We start from the raw sequence: 21,601 nt of genomic DNA, 5'->3' as shown, positions 1-21,601 counted from the left end.
AGAAAAATAGAAAGGAATTAAATACTGACATGTACATTTTCATGGCAAATAATTCAAATTCACTTATTTTTAAGGTGTACAGGTATTTTGCCTGCATGATATATTGGCACATGGGTATCTGGTGTCCAGGCCAGAAGAAAGTCATGGGTCCCCTAGAATTGGAGATTTGGTTGTAAACTACTATATGGTTGCTGAGAATTGAACCTACGTACTCTGGAAATGTGATCAGTGATCCTATACTGCTGGGCCATCACTCCAGCCTCAGTGTATTCTTTATCAGGCTTTCTAGAAGAAAAAGGCTGAAGAAGTAGCACAGCACTCTCAAGTACATTATATTTGGGGAAGCATCTAGTCCTGCTCCCTCATGGAACAGCTAGGACAATCAAAGATGGACAGGTTAAACACCTTGCTGAAAGTTACATAGTATTCATATGGGTCAGAATCAGAGCCCAAGGTTCAGCTGAGTATTTCCAATGATTTAATCCTTTTTAAACTTAAATTTCCAGGGGCTAGAGGGATGGCACAGTGAATAATAGCATTTATTGCTCTTGCATAGGACCAAGATTCAGCTCTCCGCATCCATATGGTAGTTCATAACCATCAGTAAGTTCAGTACCAGGGGAGCTGATGTCCTTTTGTGACCTCCACAGGCATTGGTCACATATGTGGTACACATACATACATGCAGGCAGGCAAATACTCATATGCATGAAGTAAAACTAATAAATCTGAAAGCCAAAAATGTCATCAAGAGGGGAGAGATTCACTTAGTCTTAAATCTATGTTATAAATATCAAATATTCTTTATTAAAAATAGATGGTAAATTTGTGTCATGTCAATTTTATAGTTTTCTGTCTTACTGGTAACTCCTTTTACTTAATTTTTAAATATATTATTGAAATTATTTTGAATAATATATCATCCCTTTAGGATGATGAAATCAGCTTTAAAAAGTCATTTCACTCTTAATGCAAGAGAAAATATGTCTCTAAACTGTGCTAAGAAATAACCAAAGATCAATACTGTATAGATATTATCCTGTATATTAAAACAATTACTGTTTAATGTTAGATTTTTTTTCACAAATTCTATCATAAATAAGGTTATACTAACTTGACTAGTAATCACTCTTATATTTCCCAGGGATATAGTAGAGAAAATGTTCTTTAAATTACAATTTCAACTTAAACATGATGATGCATGTCTATAACCTTAGCATTGAGGATGCTGAGCCAAAAAGAATGAAGAGGAAGAGGCTGAGGTAAGCATGATGGCGTATACCTTGCATCCCAGCACTCAGGAGGCAGAGACAGGCAGATCTCTGTGAGTTTCAGGCCAGCCTGATCTACAACTCAAGTTCCAGGACAGGCAGCACTACACAGAAAAACCCTGTCTCAAAAACAATAACAAACTCCCTTAGGATGAGATCCTATTTCCAAATTGGAAATTTAGTGGTATTTTAAAATGTTAAATCAGCTATTACAAAAAGTGCTCTGGCACTTTAAATATATGAGCAACTAAAGACATAAGAGGTAAACATAATAATAAATGTTTATAATCTCAGCACTCTAGCCTGAAATAGAAAAGTTGCTATGTGTTTGGGACCAGCTTAAGGTACATAATAAGTACCAGGCCAACCTGTACTACATAACAAGATTCTGTCTTACAAACAAACACGCCTTTAATCCCAGCACTTGGGAGGCAGAGGCAGGTGAATTTTTGAATTCTAGGCCAGCCTGGTCTACAGAGTGAGTTTCAGGACAGCCAGGGCTATACAGAGAAACCCTGTCTCGAAAAACCAAAACACAACAACAACAAAAACAAACAAACAAAATGCATAAGATTTTCAAAGCTATGAAAAACTCAGTGATGGATGAAGAATTAAAGTGTGTTCTGTATCACACTTTTCACCAGATCTGGCACCATGAGAAGTTGACTGCAGCTGTTTAAAGAAACCACCCTCTGGCGACTTCAAATCTGTGCTCCAGACCCCAGACCCTGGCTTCTGTGAGTTGCCATCCTCAGCCCAGAAAAAAGAAAGAAAAGGAAGGAAGAAAGGAAGCAAGCAAGCATCACTGAATTCAGACGGGCATCACCTACTCTCCTGCATGTGTATAATTTTATAAAGGGTCAGACCAAGAATTTTTATTTTTATATTAGCTATATAGAGCATCAATTATCAATTCCAAAAAGATATTTTTGGTGTATGCATTGTATAATAATTATATAATGATGCATACTTAAGTCTACTTTTAAACCTAGCTAAGTCTGTCCATTATTGCACCAGTATCTAGATTTTTCTTTCCATGTGTATATCTCTTTTGTTTGCATGAAAGGAAATTGGTTTACACACATGTGCACACACATACACACACACACACACACACACACACACACACACACACACACACACACTGTGGTAACAGGCCAAACTTCACTTCCCCCAGCTCCAGTTCTTTAAATAATCATTCAAATTACACGTAGTTGTGAATTAGGTTCAGGAACTGAGGATTAAATAGAGTATCCTGACATACATGTTTCTGGAGAGAAGATACCATGGCAGTGGGCTATGTGCAAATAAGCATCTGGGTAGAAGCACGCTACCCTGGAGATAGTATAAAACCACACTACAGGTTAGGAAGACATTTACTGGCAAGAGGAGATTCTGATGAGTGAATTAAGCTTCTCCCTGGAGCTCTGGACATGCCAGATTACTGCTATTTTATGAGTGAGACTCAGGCTGGGTAAAACTGAAGACAGACACAGACTCCAATTCATCCCGTTTTTTGAACTTAAAACATGAAGCAACCTACCTCAGCTTTCACCCACTGATCTGCCATGCCCTTTCTAAACTGAGATAACGATATTTATTTGCAAGGTTAATGTGGGCTTAAGAAGTAAATTCCAGTTTATAGCACATGGCCCCATCCAGTAGAGGTCACCAAATCTGTTGGTTTGTTTATTTATGACAATCTTCCTATGAACCGTGGCCTCAAGCTTGTCCCACCTTGATGTTTGAGCATGGGGATGACAGGTGTCAACCACCACACCCATACTAACAATAGTCTTTAATATCAGAGTCATCGCTATTGTGTATGCATATTTTAAAAATCCTGTTCACTTTCCAAACTCCTTTAATAAGATACACTTTATTTCTATTATGGGTTGTTTTCCATTTTGAATGTCTATTTCTCACAACAGAACATAGCACAAACATCCATGTGCCACACCATTAGTTCCTAGATTCCTCCCCAGGAAAAGCCAAAGGATATCGAATACTGTGAATATCTTTCTTCTTGAGAAAGGAATGCCTTTCCTCGGTTTCAAGATTTTTGCATTTCCTGTCAGATAACCTTTCCTTGTGGCATGCTATTTCAGACTTACAGAAAGTCAGGAAGTGCCCTGGCTCTCCCTGGAAAAAGCCACTTATATCCAGATTCTACTGGAAATCTGCTGACTACATTCTGGAAGTTGAATAAGATTTAAGAGAAACATGTGAAATGAACTCAGCCCCAGCCTCCAGGGCCTCCTGCGGCCCTGATGGACATGCTAACTCACCTGCTGATCTGACTATGGAAACCAGAGACCAGAGCACAGGGTCTAGTTTGGTAGAGTTGCTGTCCACACCTAAAAATCACTTGGTATATAGTCAAAATACAGATTCCCAAGCTAGATACTCATCAAGACTTAGATAGCCCTGTACCTCCACCTCAAAAATATGCTGCCTATGATGAATAACTGGCATCACTTTTAAGAACTATAACGCTGAGGCCAGAGAGATGCATTTGCAGGAGAAAGCACTTGCCACCAAGCTTAGGAACCTGGGTTTGATCTCTGAAACCTACATGACAGAAGGAGAGGACCAAGTGGAACAGGCTGTTCTTTGACATACACAGACAGACAGACAGACAGACAGACAGACAGACACACACACACACACACACACACACACACACACACACACAGGCCACTATACTGTTTTCTTGCAATCAAATAGCTGTTCCATTGTTCAAACTTTAGGGTGAATTTCTAAACAATTACCTTTATTTTTTCATCATTTGCCATTCAGCAAATATTGAGACACACTTCCTTAGAAGGGTCAGTGAGAATCTCCCTAGAGTGAGAGGCACACCTATCATAAGGAGCCTCATCTCAGACAGCTTACCTCATGAGATCTCTCTCCACATTGTACTCATTTGGCTTTCCCTATGTGCTTCCTTCCTATCTCTGTGCCTGGTCACTTGTTGGGTTTCTTCTTTATATCTTATGAGACTTTAAGTCCCGTGTTCATAGGCCAGGATCAGCCTAGGTATCCTAACAGAATGTCCACTGCAAAGTTATCCAGATAGATAGCCTGCTCAGTAAGTAAAGGAACAAATGTTTTTATCTATGTAAAGTGTTTATAAGTAGATTATGGGGAATTTGTGCAAAGCAGCATGTACATAGGTAATAAGAAGAGCTAAGGGGATAATTTCATCAATAATGTGATTGCTATGTTACAAGAACTGAGTTTGATCACCAGAGGCTCCATAAAATGTCTTCTGTGGTGGAGCATTCATACAGTCCCAGAGTCGGGGGAGACAGAGACAAAAGGATCCCTGGGTCTCAGTGGACAGTCAGACTAGCCTGATCAGGGAGTTCCCAGTCCCAGACAGAGGCCTTGTCAAAAAGAAAAATGGTGGATGGCTACTGAAGTATGTCACCCAAGGTTGATGATCTGAGTCCAGGGCAGGACCCACACACAAGAGTTACTGACCAACAAAATTTGGATGCCATATATTTTGCTTTACTTTTGTTGTGGTAGTGATTTTACTTCTTTGTTTGTTTGTTTGTTTATGAGTGAGTGAGTGAGTGAGTGAGTGAGTGAGACCATCAAGTTGGATGGGTAGGGATGTAGGAGAGAAGCTAGATCTGGAAGGCACTGGGGAAGCAGAATGACTATGATCAATATGTTGCATGAAATTTTCAAAGAAGAAATAAAACCATTATTTCATTTAAATAATAAAGTGGCTGACTTCTGAGGCACATCACCCAAGGATGACCTCTGCTTTCTACATGCACAGGAAAACATATGTATGCAAACCTGTACAGACATACAAACTGTAAATAACTATGTCATAAAAGTGCTAATACGAACATGAGAGAAATCAAGAGGATTCCATATTCAATGTGTACAGTTTGGGAAATTCTAGGTTTAAAATGAGGTGGGACAGAGAGCAGTATGAGACAACCATGCCACCCATGAGGAACCAAAGACCTTTGGTAAGAGGCAAAATGCTGCAGTGGGGAGCTGTAGGTGGAGAGATGGCATCCTGGAACCAGGTAAAGGTGTTTCTGATGAAAGGTTAGTATGCGTATGTTGTAACAGCAGTCACAGGTCCAAGACCTGTTAACAGTAATGCCAGGGAAACTGAGGGAAGCAGGCTCCGACAATGGGGAAGAAGAGATATGTTTGTTGATATTTGTGGCTTTTTGTTGACTTTCTGTTTAGTTTTATATTTGAGGCAGATAGCCCATAGCACAGACTGATCTGCAACTGCCTGTGTGCTGGAGGATGACCTTGAACTTCTGGCCCTCCTGCCTCTACTTCCTTCATGCTGGAAATATAGGTGTACACCATTGCAGTGGTTGGAAAGAGAAATACCCCCTCCCATAGGTCTATTCATTGGGATACTTGGTCTCCAGTTGGTCACATGGTTTGGGAAGGTTGTAGAACATTTAACTGGTTGCGCATTGCTAAAGGAAGTATGTCAGTGGGGGCGGGCTTTGCAGTTTTATAGACCAGCCTCACTTCCTATTCTCTCTCTTCCTCTGCTTCTTCTGTGTAGCTCAAATGTGATCTCTGTGCTTCCTGCCTGCTAGGTGAGCCTATGCACCTGCTGCCCTAACTCCCATGTCATAATGGATTCTGCCCCTCAGGAACTGTAAGCCAAAATGAACCCTTTCTTACCTAAGTTGATTTTGGCCAGAGGATTTTATCACCATGGAATAAAAATGATTGTTATAATTATCATGCCTGTTTTATGCTTCTGTGGTTGATGTTGTATTTTTTAAAGACAGAACAGTTAACTTGTGTGAGTAGATAGGTGGGAGAAGATGCTGGAAATCAAACCCAGCTCCTCTTGCCTGCTAGTCAAGTTTCTAACAACTGACCTACCTCTCCAGCCCTCAGGGCTGAGTACCAGAAATTAAATGTATATTGTTTTCTCAATCAAATACTAGTTCACAACTTGATAACGATAACAGATGTTTTTGGAGAGCCAAACAATACACTGTAGAAATAAAACCTGAAAATATACAGAACTGGGGGTTAGAGAGGCACAAAGCAAAGGGGACTTAGGTTTGCACAGGAATTATTGACTTGTCTCTGCTCCTGATTGTTCATTTCCTTTTAACACCTTGACCTCTCTGATGCTAACAAGAAATGTTTGGGTTTGGTGAGACATGGGTGCTACTGCTGGATCCAAAAATTCATACCATTCCCTGACAGTAGCTGCCTTTGTTCTTTTCCCAGTTCCATCTTCAGAACTGTTTTTAACATGGACGCTAAAGACAGTCACAACTGAGAGAACAAAGTTCACTCAAGAAATGACAGCTGCTTGCCATTTCTGGTGCTGCTTTCTGAACACGGATTACTTATATGAACTGTACCATCTGCTTGGGGACAAACGTTTTCATGACATTCATAAAGCTTCTGAGTATCTACTTGTAACATGCTATGGAAACCAAGTAACCTGACTGTACTGACAACTGTGAGCTCTGTCATTCATTACCTGTGAGGTACATTTGCTCGTGAATCTCCGTGACACTCAGGAGGTCAGCATTCTGCTGCTTGCAGCTTGCCCTTGCCTGATGCCAGGTTAAAGCAGACTTGGAGTTTATCTGGTAAAGGATGCCAGTCAGTGGAGCTGTATTCCATAATCTCTCACTGCCCTCAACTGGGAAAGAAGACAATGAATTAGCTGTGTCACACTTGGGAGATGCTTCCAGTGAACAAACAACACACTTTAAAAATCCATCCAGTTCCCATGATCACATCTGCTGCTGCTGCCCCTTATTTTAAAGCCTTTCTTCACTCCTGAGATGAAGAGTAGATTTCTCAGGAGCCAACCTCATCTACAATGTTTTATATGCCTAAGGAAAGAAAGAGACACCTTCTCCCTGGTTCACTGCTGAGACATTTGGACCAGATGATGGGGTAGACGCAAGGAAGAGAACTCGGGACACCAGACCAGTGTTCTGAAGCAGGGAATGAAGTAGGTAAGGGAGAGAAAATAAAGGAGTGGTTTCTCATGGCAAGGGGGTCTCTGGTCCCATTTGCTCTTTTAAGAAAGAATGGCATAGAAGGGAAGTTCACAGGTTTCTTCAGGCAGGCTGACAGTAAAGTGACCTTCAGAGCTTCATTTTCTCATCACCAGGACATACTTAGCCTAGGTCTCAGCAATAGAGTGTGTTAATTATTAGGCTTCCTTCTCTTAGTTAAAAAAAAAATGGCCATTTAGCTTATATTGACCCTGTGCTGTTATATGACTGAAAATTTGGTAGACTCTAGACAAGGCCAACACTACAGATACGTGACTACTATTTATAGCTTTTTACATATAAGGTGTTTGAAAGCTAGCAAATAAAATCTTCTGTATCACTTTCTTCATATTTTAATAAAACAAAATTGTGTTTATGACCCTGGGAAAGAAGGCATGACCTTCTCATTTGTTTTACCAGAGAAAGAAAAGAAATTATATAATTTTAACAATTATATAATTTCATTCTATAACAAAGCATTCAGCTTGCCAAGTTGTCTGTAGCATCTAGTGGATGCCATCATAATTCTTAACTCTGGCTGGAATTGTGTTTCATGTCCAATGAGGAAGTGACAATCCGAATGTTTTCAGATACACGTATATACCTCATCCTGTGATTTGACGTTTGTAGTAACCCCACACATCAAAGAGAAATGAAGGCAAGGCAAAGAAATGTCCAAAGTTTGTTGTTGATGATGATGATGGAGATGGAACCCTCACCTCTGCAGAAGGCAAGTAGGCACTAGACTGCTGAGCTCCTCCTGATCAGCACTAGAACAGCTATAAAATCACAGTATGCTTACAAAACAATTCCATTACTAATTTAAATCTTAGAATTAATGTAAATCTGATGTCTGACAAATTTAATGCTTGTGTAAATGAGATTTACCAGTGAGACTTACTTACATTGTATGTGGAGGCAAACATTCTAAAGACTATTTTATAATGGTGGGGTTTGCTTAGAATAAGGTAGAAGATGCAACTGTTAGCTAAAGGAGGGTATTTTGTTATTTGGGAATAGTCAAAAGGATGTAACGACCCCAAAATAAGATGAAGTAACTCTTCTCCTTTAAAGAAAGTTTCCCTTAGAGTTTAGATCAAAGGGTTGAAACTTATCTCTCAATGGACATACAAGTGTGGTGAGTGTGCAGTTCCCCAGAACTCAGCTTTCATCAGTAAACCAGGAAAGCCAATGGGAAAAGCCAAAGCTGCAAGCTATGGACAACTGGAAGCATGGGGTCTCTTCCTGTTCCTGTTCTCATGATCCATGAAAATGAGTGTCTCAATAAAATACATTACAATAAACAACCCAAAGGACAATGATGGAAGGTGTTTGGTGTCACTAGCTCAGTAACTGATACCTCTTTGCCCTGTATCAATCCTATTGGGCTGAGGGCTAATATAAAATAATATAAAATGAAATTTTGCTTTGAATGGCCCACAAAGCCAAATTAAAAATGTATGCAGATGGAAATAAAATAGCTCTTCTATAGGTATTTGCCTTTTACAGATGTTTTCTATCAGGAAAAAATATATCATTTGTCTACACAGAATACACAGAATTAACAAGACAGAACAAGAATATTATTGTGCTGGATATACTGGAGACTCTCTTTCCACATATATCCAAGGACAACAACGCCTTCTTTATGTTACTGACATCCCATTTGTGTTCCACACTTTCTCCATTGCATGTTCATGCAACAAGCTGCCTCTAACAATATCAGTATCAGTAAGTGGAGAATACTATAGTTGGACCCGTGGAACATACTCCTAAGAAAAACTATTTAGAAAATATCACTTTTCCTAAGTAAAGACAACTAACTCTTCACTAGTTGAAAAATAGGTGTGCTTTAAAAAAAAAAAAAAAACTTCACTTTTTTCAGACAAAAGAGTTCTCATTCAGAGACATTATTAGAAATAATATTATAAATATTAGAAATCTGTAAACCTTGAGTGAAAACTCAGATTTCTGAATATTGATATGAGAGGTAAATTCATGTACCTCATGAACTGAGGTCAGAGAATTGTACCATCATGGACTTGAAGCCTGTGAGCTTCAAATGTTGTTATAACTACATCTACCTCAGTCAAGGCCAGAGGATGATATTATTATGGACTTGAAGCCTGTGTCATACAAAGCATGAACTCAAGACTATTTTTAATAAGATGAATAGGAATTATAAACCAAAAAGGTCAAGTAGAGAAAATTCTCCGAAGTCTGGCTATCATCTGATATTAAGAAATGTTGTTTAGCCTCACTGACTTAGAATATTGGCATAGTTAGCATCCTGATGTGTGGATCCGTGGTCACAAAATGATTAGTAGAAAACAATAGTATTATAACTCAGATAATTCCACAGTAGTTCTGAACCATGCTGGAGTCTGCTCTCTGGCCCAGGTTCCTACATGGGGTAACAGAAAGCCCGTCTTCTGTGTCGTGTGGAAACGTGCTTCCATAATCGAGCGGTGTGAGAGAGGATGGCTGTAAGTAACCTAGAAAGGGTACTTGACTTCTGGAAGTATGTTCAGAGAAACAGAAGTTAACCCGAGACCTCAACCTCCTCCCTCAGTTCTAGCTCTGCCTCCCAGTTGACCTCCCCAGCACCCTCAGCTGCCACATATTTTCTTATAGATTCTTAGGAATGGATAGAACCACACGAATTCAGGTTCTGTTACTTTATGTGGTCTCACATGTTCTAATGACACTGAACTTCTATTTTCCAAGGACTGAGAAGCATAGGTTACCCACTTCCCTTGATTTCTAGCTCAGTTGAATTCCACCCTTCTTTTTAAAAAAAAAATAAATATTTTATTTATTTACATTTCAGATATTATCTACTTTCTCCATCCCCCTGGAAATCCCCTATCCCATCTCCCCACCTCCTGCTTCTGTGAGGGTGAGCCCCCACCAATCCACCCACTCCTGCCTCCTCGCCCTCAAATTCCTTGAGATTCACAAGCCTCTACCTGTATCATCTGTACAGGGAGGAGCTCCAGCACATGGAGATGCAAAACGCAAGAGCCTTCATAGACACTCTCCCACCAAACACATTTGTGGTATCATTTAAATTCCTGTTTTAACCTATGGCTTTTTAAGACTAAAATACTTGGAGTTTGGGAGAATGATGTAGCTATCTCCAGCACTGACTATGTATAATGCTATTTACAGTATGATTTGCCCTAAAGTCTTAGCAAATAACTGACAGGGCCAGAATATGTAGCTCAATAGTAGAGTGTTTGCTTATCATGTGCATGGCTGGGTTTGATTCCTAGCAAACAAAAAGATGGGGAGGGGGGAGAGAGGGGAAGGAGGAAGAGAAAGAAAGAGAGAGAAAGAGAGAGAAAGAGAAAGAGAGAGAGAGATATCAAGGAACAAAGAAAGGTCGATAAAGGGTGAAAATACAGGGGTTATTTCGTGCAAGGAATGATGTTGGAGCAATTGGAAATGTTGCATGGTCTTTCTCCCAAGATCTAAATACAAATGATGGTCTTTAGCCACAAAAGTTCATTTTCCCCATGGTAAAATGGGAGTCATGGTGTCTGTAAAGGGTTATAGTGGGATACTCTGGAATAAGTGTAAAAGAAATTGGTGGGCCATGAGCTACAAAAAGTCCAGGTCCTACCATCATGTCGCCATGCTGAATGTTCCAAGTGTACCATTATCAGTTACTTACATTGCAATGGACAAAATCCATACAGCTTGTCTTTGTCGTAGTCAGTGGTGGTTCCACACCAGAGCCATCCGTCTGACCGCCCGGCAGAGGTGCAGTCTGCGTACCACTTGTTTTCAAACTTGAATGGAAATGCACAGACGGCTCCATTTGCATTGCCCAGTAAGGAGTACATGGCTGGAGGGACAGAGATTGTGCATTTAGAATGTGAGTGGCTCATATCTACTATCTATGTTGACTTTACAATGTACCCTGAAAGAGCTGGTCTCATTCGTCTAATCTGTTGACTCTTTCTCCCTTCGATTCTATGGAGTCTTTTGCTGGGTATCAATGGACCATGTACTTAGGAACCTTTAGTACTGCCCCTTTGCAACGACATTTCCGAATGGACTATCCTCCTTTCTCTAAGGAAATAATGGTAATAAGCTTTTCTAACACCAGCTTTAACTTCTAGCTGCCCTCCAAGGCAACACAGATGCTATCCTCTTCCTCTTGGATGGAATTATAGTCTCAGGAACTATTTAGATTGAAAACAACCTTAAAGCTATGAAGCTTGCAGCAAGTGAGGGTGGGAGTTTGGATTCAATGGACCCATATACATGGGGAAATGCAAGCGATCCCCAGAGCAAACTGCCTAACTAGACTCACCAGTCAGTGAGCTCCAGGTTCAAGGGAGAGACTCTGACTCAAGATCAAGAGAGTGATCGAAGAAAACACGAGACATCAACCTCTGACTAGTGTGCACATACATCCATATATACATGTTTATCTACACACATGTAAACATGAATGCCATGCATATATACACACATGCAAAACATCCATGGCGTCAAGCACACAGGCAATATTCAAATCCCCTGCAACTACTTCTGAGCAAGTCAGCCCTTATCCTCTCAACTGTGATGTGGGGAATAGGGTAGGAACCACAAACTTCTCTAATGCACGTCCTAAAAAGAAACCACTCAAAACCCTTAAAGGCAGTGTTTGCAGTTAATACTTTTCTCTTTGAATTTATGAAAAAAAATGTATTTATTTTTGAGGCACAGAATCATTATTAAGCCTACCATGGCCTCGATTTTTTCATCTTGCCTCCGTTTCCTGAATGCCGAGCTGGCAGGTATGTACCACGACTCCAACGACTTTTTTACTGGGTTTTGTTTCCCTTTTCATTTTACCCATTATACGTATTTCAAAACTCCATTCTAGCCTTAGTTCTGCTATGTGAAAGGTCAGATCTTTTTTTTTTTTTTAATTTATTTAGCAAAGTCGGGCAGAGCGTTGTGCATCAGGTAGCAGATGAGGAACTGAGAGGGCAACCTGGTGGGTAGGGTCTCTCCATCCAACCATGTGTACTGCAGGAACTGAACTCAAGTCATCAGGCTTGGCAGCAAGTGTCACCAACACTGAGCCATCTCACCAGCCCCAGGACCAATCCTCATATCTTAAGTTTGCATAAGGAGCATGCTGGATACAGTTAAGAATTGGGCCAAGTCTTAGTGCCAAGGTTGCCTGCTCCTTCCTGCAGAGAGAGTCATAGGGACCACCTCAGGACCAGTTGTGCTCTTCAATAAGTCAGACAACACAGCCTCCTATTGGATCTATACAAGTGGCTCTTTGAGAGGGCTATTCAAGAAATGGGCACAGAAGAGATTCAAAGAGCCACACTCCACCCTGCCCTCCTTATTAAAGAGGAACAAAAAGGCCATCAATTAGTGTTCCCTTTAGCGCTCAAACGTCCAGATAATCCTTTAAAATCATCCAAGTCTGCAATTCTGATACAGTTATCAACCAGTTCTCCAATGGGATGGTGACTTCAGTTCTAATCAATATTGCACTAAATTAATTAAATGGTCACTCTGGGGTTGGAGAGATGGTTCAGCACTTAAGGGTATCATACAGAAAAAGGAGAAGCAGAAGGAATGGGGAGCAGGTAGTGTTCTTGCAGAGGGCTCATGAACTCATCTCAGGTGGCTCACAACTGTCTTTTTTATGCTCTTAAAGACAGATAATTCACTTATAATCATTCTTCTCTCTCTCTCTCTCTCTCTCTCTCTCTCTCTCTCTCTCTCACACACACACACACACACACACACACATACACACACACACACTCATGCATGCACATACTCACAATGTAATTTTTTAAATTAAAGTCATTTCGAGTGGCTATGCCCTTCTGCAGTATTATTTTAAATATTGAAAGATCATCAACGTGTTGGCGAGGTGTGGGCCATCTTCAAAACCATGCCCGGATTCTTTTTTGTTGGTTTGTTTGTTTGTTTGTTTGTTTTTGAAGACAGGGTTTCTCTGTGTATGTAGCCCTGGCTGTCCTGGAACTCACTCTGTAGATCAGGCTGGCCTCGAACTCAGAAATCCGCCTGCCTCTGCCTCCCAAGAGCTGGGATTAAAGGCGTGTGCCACCACCACCCGGCTTACCGGATTCTTCATAAAAGTAATTCAAACACTCTTGGGTCCTCCTTGTGTACTGATTAAGAATCTGAATGGGGGAGGGGTGAGTAAAGCCTGGAGTCTACACATTTAAACAAGCTTATCAGATGTTTCTTAAACACATTAAAACGTGCTGATTGCTATTCTAAGTACTATGCACGGGGGAGGGGGGTGCGGGCTACTACTGTATTTTGCAGTATGTTAAGGCAAATCAGGTGGTACAGGCCTGTAATCCCAGCTACTGAGAGGACTGAAGCAAGAAGACATCATGTTTAATTGGTGGCTGACTGGGCTACAGAGTGAGTTCAAGGCCAGCCTGAGCAACCCAGTGAGACCCTGCCACAAAATAAAAGGTAAAATCTAAAACGACGGAGATGATAGCTCATTGGGAGAGCACATGCCCATAATGTGTGCAGCCTAAGGTTTAACCCCAACTATTGTGGGGAAGAAAGTAAATAAATGACTTCAATGAGATGACCTCTAACACTATTACCCTCAAATTTAATTCCTCAATTTGACAATTGTTCCCTTTTTAGAACGGAACATGGCTCAAGTTTGAGTGACCCTCTCTGCCCTCTGAGTTTTGTATTGAGTTTCCCCTGGAAGGGATGTTGCTTGGGTTGCCTCTCTTGTGATTTCCAAGTTTATATCATGTTCAATAAATGTCTGGAAATAACTTCTCTGAACTCCACTCTCACCTACTTCAATTTCTCCTCTCCTCTTCTCTTTAGGACAGAGAACAGAAAGTAGACAGCCTTTTTACAGGGAACCGGGCTCCTGGCTGTCTCACTGTGATAACCTAGGTTCAACCCTTGTCTGCAGCCCCAGCAACAAAGTAATTTTGGAATAGGTTTCCCCGGTCCCAAAGACCCACTCTTCCTCTGACCTTGAAGCTGTTCTAGATAACGCCTCACAATAGCTCAGTATCCAAAAGAGAAGTATGGTTGCAGGATCATCCGACCCAAGACAGCAGCCTTTGTTAAAGGCTTCGGGTTCTTTAGAATTGTCTTTTGGTGTCTGATTCTGAGTGAGTGAAATTTGATCAAGACAAGGGGATGTTAAATACTCCAATTTTATTTTCTTCCTCGAGAGCCTAAGGAATCAACTGCCTGCCCCCTGCTCATGCTACCCCTTTTTAGGACAAGTGACTAAATATGTTTGCCAATTCATGAGCCAGTTCTTCACTCTGAATAATCCAGAATGATTATCATCTCTAAATACTCCGCAGTGACAGAATAAATCAGAAATTCTTGGGATTACTTCTCTAGAGAGTTCTTAACCTTACCCTTGAGGTAAAGAAAAGTCTGGTTAGAGTTAATGAGATAATCTCATCGTGTCAAACAGGAGGCTTCAGGTCAAAGGCCACTATAAAATGTTTCTGAAAACTCTCATGTCTTGCTTCAAAATAAGTAATATCAAGACATTCAAAAGTAATATTTATCTGTGAGTTACCAATAACTAACAGTTATTGGAGACATTTCCTCATACCTATTGGCCATCATGTCTGTCCAGAACATAGGATAATTTTAAAGTTGTTTCTTGTACATACCATTCTAGGGCATGTTTATCTCCCTCAGTGTCAAACTAGGAGATGAAGAGACAGCTGACAAAAGATGAATCACCCTCAGCCTCTTACCTTCATATCCCCTGGAGCACAGGTCATCTGTGGTTCCATAGACCTTCCATCTGCTCCACAAACCGGAACCTTTGTAAAGCTTGATGTTCTTTTCTTGTCTGTTGCCATAATTAAAATATAATTCTATGCCTTTGAGTCCAAAGAGTGTGTCATTTTTACACTCCCATTTCTGAAGTTCAGTTTTTGAGTCGCAGGCATACAGGGTGACGGAGGCCCAGTCAGTTTTCGATGGCACCCCCAAACATAATTTGAAAGCAACACTCATGACCTGTGACTCTGACACCCAGCGGAATTTCTGGGATTCAGCTTCCGGGTTGCAAGTTGCCGTCTGAACTGAGGTGGCACTTAGAGCATCCACGCAGCGCTTGTGATCTTCATTATAGATTAAAAATTGCCTCGAGTCTGTTCATAAAAAGGAAAGAACACATGCTTAAGTATGTTCACATAGAGAGGGCAACACTTTAGAATAAAAGTTCCTAGACTTTTATTTTCCCAAAAGAGTTATGATTCCAGAAAAACTGGTGGAGGTAGCTGTCTGCGCCTTGGAGTGCGGGAGGAAGAGCGAGCCTGGAGCAGGGGCCTGGTGGTTGAAAGTAAATGAGTATGGATAGCTGTGGCACATTTTACATAGCTGACCTGGGGTCAAATGGGATTTCTTTAGGTGAAAAAACAGTTGAGAAAAAAGTATTTAGTAAGCATAAATTTCCCTACATATGAATTCACGTCAAAGTGTTTCCTTTCTGTTTGCTTTTAAGGACTATACAAGGAAAATAAATGACTATATTTTGGTGGAAATATATGCTAACCCCTTCTTGTGACATTTCCCTGCATTTATTTTGTCTGCTTTGTGTGGTTCTTTCCACATGAGCTGGTTCAGTTGCAGGCTTCTGAGAATTTGAATAAATGATCTTGGCTGTTCTTAATCAAACTATTCTGGGGTTGAAGGAAGGCGAGGGAGAGAGAACACCAGCAATCAGGAGAGTCCCCTATTTCCAGAGCATTTTCAAAAGAGTAATGCTATTTCCTGGTCCTCCCCAGCGCAGTTGGTACCACCTACACCCGAAGTCAAACCTAGGACCTTTGACTTCAAGCCTGTAATAAATCATAGCCTCCAAAGGTCATTGTCTCCTGACACATCTGCTCCATCTCTCCCCTCATGCCCACACTAGAAGAGACCTTTAGTCTCTTCTCACCCTGATTCTTGATTTTTGCCACTCTTTTCTGGGGAACCTGATGTTGTCCATTAGAACTCCTTTGGTTTCCTGAAACCAAGACTCCATAAAGCCTAGATCCAGGACACCTGCTACCATTTGTTTCTCTGGAGTTGACAACTATCCCCTGTGTATGCCATAAGCTGACCGGGTCACGTGTATAACTGAACTCCGTTTCATACCTTACCTCCCTTTGTTATCCTCGTCAACAAAAATGTAAAGACTACAAGTAGGGCGCTTTGCTCATGCTAAAGTACAGGAGACAAGGAAATGAAGCTTTCTGTAAAGCTACTATGAACACGAGCATTTATTATGCGCAAATGCTAACTTAGCCTCCTTTAATTTAAAAATAAAGCAGTCTGAGAATCTTCCATTGAGCTTAGCTCTCCCCCTGACGCTTTCCTAGCCAGCACTGGCTTGCACTTTTCAGAGCGCTTGTCTTAGCACATTTCTCTTCACTTCAGATTTCAGACATTTTGGGTTTACTGTTGACAACCTTTATTAAAAACCTTTACTAAAAGAAAAAACCACCCAAGAGGCAGCCGCTCACTGATGGTAAAGGACAGGAAAGTCTGTCCACTATGCAGCTCAGCAGGGTTCTACTTTCATGTGCTTAATTTTCATCTGTAGCTCATCTTAATTCCACTTAATTACAGTAGTATTTTAACGCACTGACTTAGGTTTCTAGAGCCGCGATAAAACACCATAACCCAAAGCAACTTGCTGAGAAAAGGGTTGTTTCCAGGTTACAACTCTTGGGTCACAGTCCCTCATCCAGGGTACTCAAAGCAGGAACCGGAGCAGAGAAAGTGGAGAAACACTGCTCAGCATCTTGTTGCCTTTGCCTTGCTCAGCTTTTTCCGACTCATGACCCCTTGCCTAAGGGCAGTGTAAGCCCAGTGTCTCCTCACAATCATTAATCAAGAAAATGCCCTAAAGTTTGCCTACAGGCGATGAGATGGAGGCAATTCCTTACCGAGGTTCCTCTTTCCAAATAACACTGACCTATGTCAAGTTGAAAAAAAAACAAAAAGCAATAATAAAACAAAACAAAAGCAAAAAAAAAAAAACACCAGCCAGGACATGAACCAACATACACTCTTTTTTTTTTTTTCCTCAGTAATGAACCATCATGCACCCAGATCCACAAGCCTAAATCCAGTTGTCACCCTGGATCCCCAGCTTTCCCTCCCTCTCTCTCTCTCACCCATGACCACCCCTACAGACTCTGTTCCTCTGCAGAACTGCAACACACTCCTCCGTTTTCTTCTCTCCAATGTCACTGTCATTAGTCAAGTCTATGCCACGCAAACACAGTCTTGCTCCACTCGAAACTCTTCCCGAAATACAATCATTGAGGATGATAACTCCAGAAGACCTAACTTCTTTTGCTATGGTCCTGGCATGTGTCTATACTACAGAGCCTCCCCCACAGAATGGTTGCATCTGCTGAACCACATAAAAGAGTCACAGTCTTTAAAATCTCGCCATCTCTTTTCTGGATTGCCCTATGTGCATTATTCTAGTTGAATGCTTATTGGTTAATAAAATGGTATTGTTTCTTTTCTGTCTTAAAGAGTTGGGGGAAAACTTTGTTTCTAATTTAAATAGTTGTTCTCTAACTGCAGAAATCCTTCCAAACTGGAATGAATGTTCCTAGCAGGGAAATATCTGGCCTTCATGAAGCCCACCCCTGGACAGGGAGCCACCCAACCCTGACACTTTTCCCTCTAGCCCCTCAGCATGCAGCCCCCTTCCCCTCATCCTCTGCTCTCTCCCCCATTTCTCACCTCCAGCTCTGGGCCTCTCTGTCACTCATCACTCCTGGCTGGTTGCTACTTAAGCACTTCACGGTCCCAGCTCAAGTGTCAGCCCCTCCACCAGCTGACTACTCCCATTCCTTCTGCTTCTCCTTTTTCTGTATGATACCCTCAACCATCTTGAAGTATATGTTCTCCTTTTATTTGTGAGCTTTGTGGAGGTTGAGATTTTTTGAGACAGGCTAGCCTTGAAGTGTCTATGGTACAGAAGCTGGTCTTGAACTCCTGGTCCTCCGGCCTCTGTCTTCTAAGGACTGAGATAACAGGTATGTACCACCAAACCTTGCTTTCTTAGTCTCATTGTGTGTCTTTTTGCTATAACATAAACTCCATGAGATGGACATGGCCTCTCTGGGTCAATATTCTCATCTTTCCACAGAAAGCATAAATAATATTTTGAATAAACACTAGTTGAATGAATGCTCTAACTGAAGCATTTTTACTCAGACAAGTTATTTATTCAAAGGTGGTGGATTCATGATTATGGAACTATTTTAAGTTAGTGTTTTTCACTACAAGCTTATTTTTCGCTAGACACATGTACAAGCATCTGGGCTTCTAAGATGAGTGCCTGAGGTGATGCTAAAGTACACACTTATCAGTGCTTATTTCCTGTGTTTCTCCTTTGCCGCTAGATGCAGAGCAAGAGTGATATAACTGCCATCAGACAATGCAAGGAAACACAACGTTATCATGACATGATAACAGAAACACAATGTTTATTCTCCTAACGGTCAGTTCAGAGTTTCTCTTTCACCATTGTCTCTTTCAAATGCATCTGGTTTTAAAAGTAATACATCTTCTTCCAAAGAGATGTTGAAGACATTGACCAAGAGACAGCTTGTGGCATGGCTGCCATTTCTCAGCATTCCAGTGGACACATTTGTAAACATCTTAATGCTGGTCCGTGCACGTTATGCTTTTATGACAAAAATGTCACTAAGCTGAACACATAGGGACAGACGGACAACCATGTTTATTTCTTTGTGGTCTCACTATGGACCAGGATCTCTGAAGATTTTGTTTAATACTTACATACTAGAAACATGTAAAGGAGAATCTCCTTTCACCTTTATCTTTCTCACCTCATACCTACTTTCCAACAAATACCTGGCAAACATCTCCTGTACTGAGTGTTGTGCTGGTGACAATATGAAGAATACAAAGACATTCATTCCCTCCACAGACCAAGGACATATGCTGCTGTGGTTATTTCAAGGACTAGAGAGAAAGAAAGAAAAAGGAAGAAAGGAAAAAAAGAAAGAAGGAAAGAAGCAAACAAACAATGAGAAAATATATGGGAAGAAGGAGACAGGAAATGGTTGAGGCCTAACAACACTGAACCAAAGGATGAAGGAAAACCTGAGTTACTTTATTCTTCACTTTGATCCTTTATTCATCCACTAGAGTGTCATAGAGGTTACTAATTTATGTCACTCCACATGGTCACTTGGAGTGGATTAAATACAGTACTAAAACGGGTTCTGAGCTCAGAGAAAAAGCAAGGCATTGAGTGTTTTGGTATCCCTCTCATCCTCCTCACAGGGTACATTTCACAACTTCCCCATCACGTATCTTGGAGGGATGGCCTCCCCCACTGCTCTGTGATCTCTTGTTCCACCTGTGTCACTAATTCGTCCCTTCAGGCTTTGCCTCTCCACTCTCTCCTACGTCACCAACTTTGCGGCAGCAGCCTCTTCCCCAGCTTGGGGACAACAAATGCCTGCAGATAAGATATCCTCTCTGCATACTGCTTCTTTCTAGTATGGTCATTAGGATAGCTTCATCTCAGGTATCCATCACCCAGTACGAACCAGAGTGTTAGTAGCAGACAGTGAGAGGCCACTGCTCACTGCCTGTGGCTTTGCTAAGTTTCCTAGTTATTTCTATCACGTCAAGAGTGAACCATGGGAACGAATATGTCCATAATAATTAAATGAGACCATTTAAGTGCGTGGAACGGCAAAGGATGCAGAAATGACTCCATACATGTTTCTGATCCTGATCAGGAGTGTGGAGAAAACAGGCTTGAATGGGGGTGAGAGACAGTTCAGAACAGGATGAAACTGGAAACAAAAAAACAAGCTGATGAAGCAGCTAGGCTAAGGGACAGTGGGACAGAACAGCGGTGGAGCCTGGAGGAGGTCACAAGGTCCACAAGGGATGTTTTAGAGGGTCTGGGACTTCCTGTGTCGCCTGAGTTAAACCCCTTATTTCATATCTGTATCTTTATCTGTAAACGGAGTGTAATATTCTCTGACGGAATCTCTGTGAACCTCCAACTGATGTGCTGTAGGTAAAGCAACCAGCTTGTTCTTCTCCCTAAAGGAAATGCTTAAACACTGATTCCCTCCTTCTCCTCTCTTGAAAAACAAAACAAAATAAAACAAAAAACCTTCATGCAAATCTGAATATCTAAGTCCATAGTTTAATCTGCTGTTGTTTTGAACCCCATGTTCCTTTCCTGAACAGAACAGTCCAGTTGATAAACAGTATCACCTCCCAGCCTCAATGCTGAAGTCATACTCAGGAGCTGGGTGTCACTGGCTCACAACTACTGAAATCCACTTTGTCTTCAAAGCCTAAGTGGTTTTCATGTAGTAAAACATGTCACTTTTCTCTCTGCTCTGTAGGACACTGTGGCCTTCAGCTCTATGCTCATAGCATGACCTCCTTTCTAACACATTGACTTCATCGTGCATTAGTTTGTGTATATTTGTCTATTATATATGTAAATATATATATATATATATATATATATATATATATATATATATTAAATTTTAAATTTTAGGGCTGACCAGATAGCTCAATGGATAGAAGCACTTGCTGCCTGAAGACCTGAGTTTGATCCCTGGAACCCCCAGGATGGAAGAAATGAAGCAAATCCTACAATCTGTCTTTGGACTTTCACATGAATGCCATGACAAGACCTGGCCCCCACACAGACACAGACACACATAATACACAAATTTAAATGTAATAAAAATATGTTTAACTAGAAATAATCTAACCTAGGTATTTGTCCCAGGTAAATGAGAAAACGGGCTTTCCAACATGAAGTCTGAGAAAGATGCAGAAAGGACCACGGAAGCCAACAAACAGAAGGATGGAGGGTGAGGCCAGTTTTCTCTTCCCTAAATTGAGCTCAAGCAAATAAATACAGCATCCATGTTGTAAGAGATGAATGTAAGATGAAATCAGAGTTTGCAAGAGCGACTGTAGGAATGGATACTACAGTAGCCACGGGACAATTAGAATAATTCTCTTCTGTGCATTAGATGAAGAAACAAAGATGGGATACACATCCAGGTGAATGCTCTAGCAAGATGTCAGTGCCAGAATCACAGCTTAGCTGCTTCCCATCTGCTTTAAGTTCCCATTGTGCTATATAGCAGGGATGCTCTAATGGTTTTATATTATGGCAAGAAATCAAAGGGGGCTGGAAGAGCCAGAGATGGAAGTGAGTGGTACCCTAGGATGGCTTCTACCTGCTATCCACTAACCTGG

At 41.1% G+C, this 21,601-nt stretch overlaps 1 protein-coding gene across 1 annotated transcript in view; it reads right to left on the bottom strand.

The window, feature by feature from the left end:
• Positions 1 to 21,601, bottom strand: part of Mrc1 (mannose receptor C-type 1) — a 94,222-nt gene that overhangs the window by 70,109 nt on the left and 2,512 nt on the right. The window contains exons 2-4 of the mRNA XM_034511122.2: positions 15,061 to 15,462; positions 10,980 to 11,153; positions 6,775 to 6,939 (exon numbers count right to left, since the gene is read on the bottom strand). Of these exons, the coding sequence (XP_034367013.1) occupies positions 6,775 to 6,939; positions 10,980 to 11,153; positions 15,061 to 15,462 (741 nt within the window). The remainder of the gene's footprint in view (positions 1 to 6,774; positions 6,940 to 10,979; positions 11,154 to 15,060; positions 15,463 to 21,601) is intronic.

The sequence above is a fragment of the Arvicanthis niloticus genome, chromosome 8 (assembly GCF_011762505.2).
Source record: "Arvicanthis niloticus isolate mArvNil1 chromosome 8, mArvNil1.pat.X, whole genome shotgun sequence".
NCBI lineage: Eukaryota > Metazoa > Chordata > Mammalia > Rodentia > Muridae > Arvicanthis > Arvicanthis niloticus.
The sequence above is the reverse complement of the archived record's forward strand: the minus strand, read 5'-3'. Positions and strand labels throughout refer to the sequence as shown.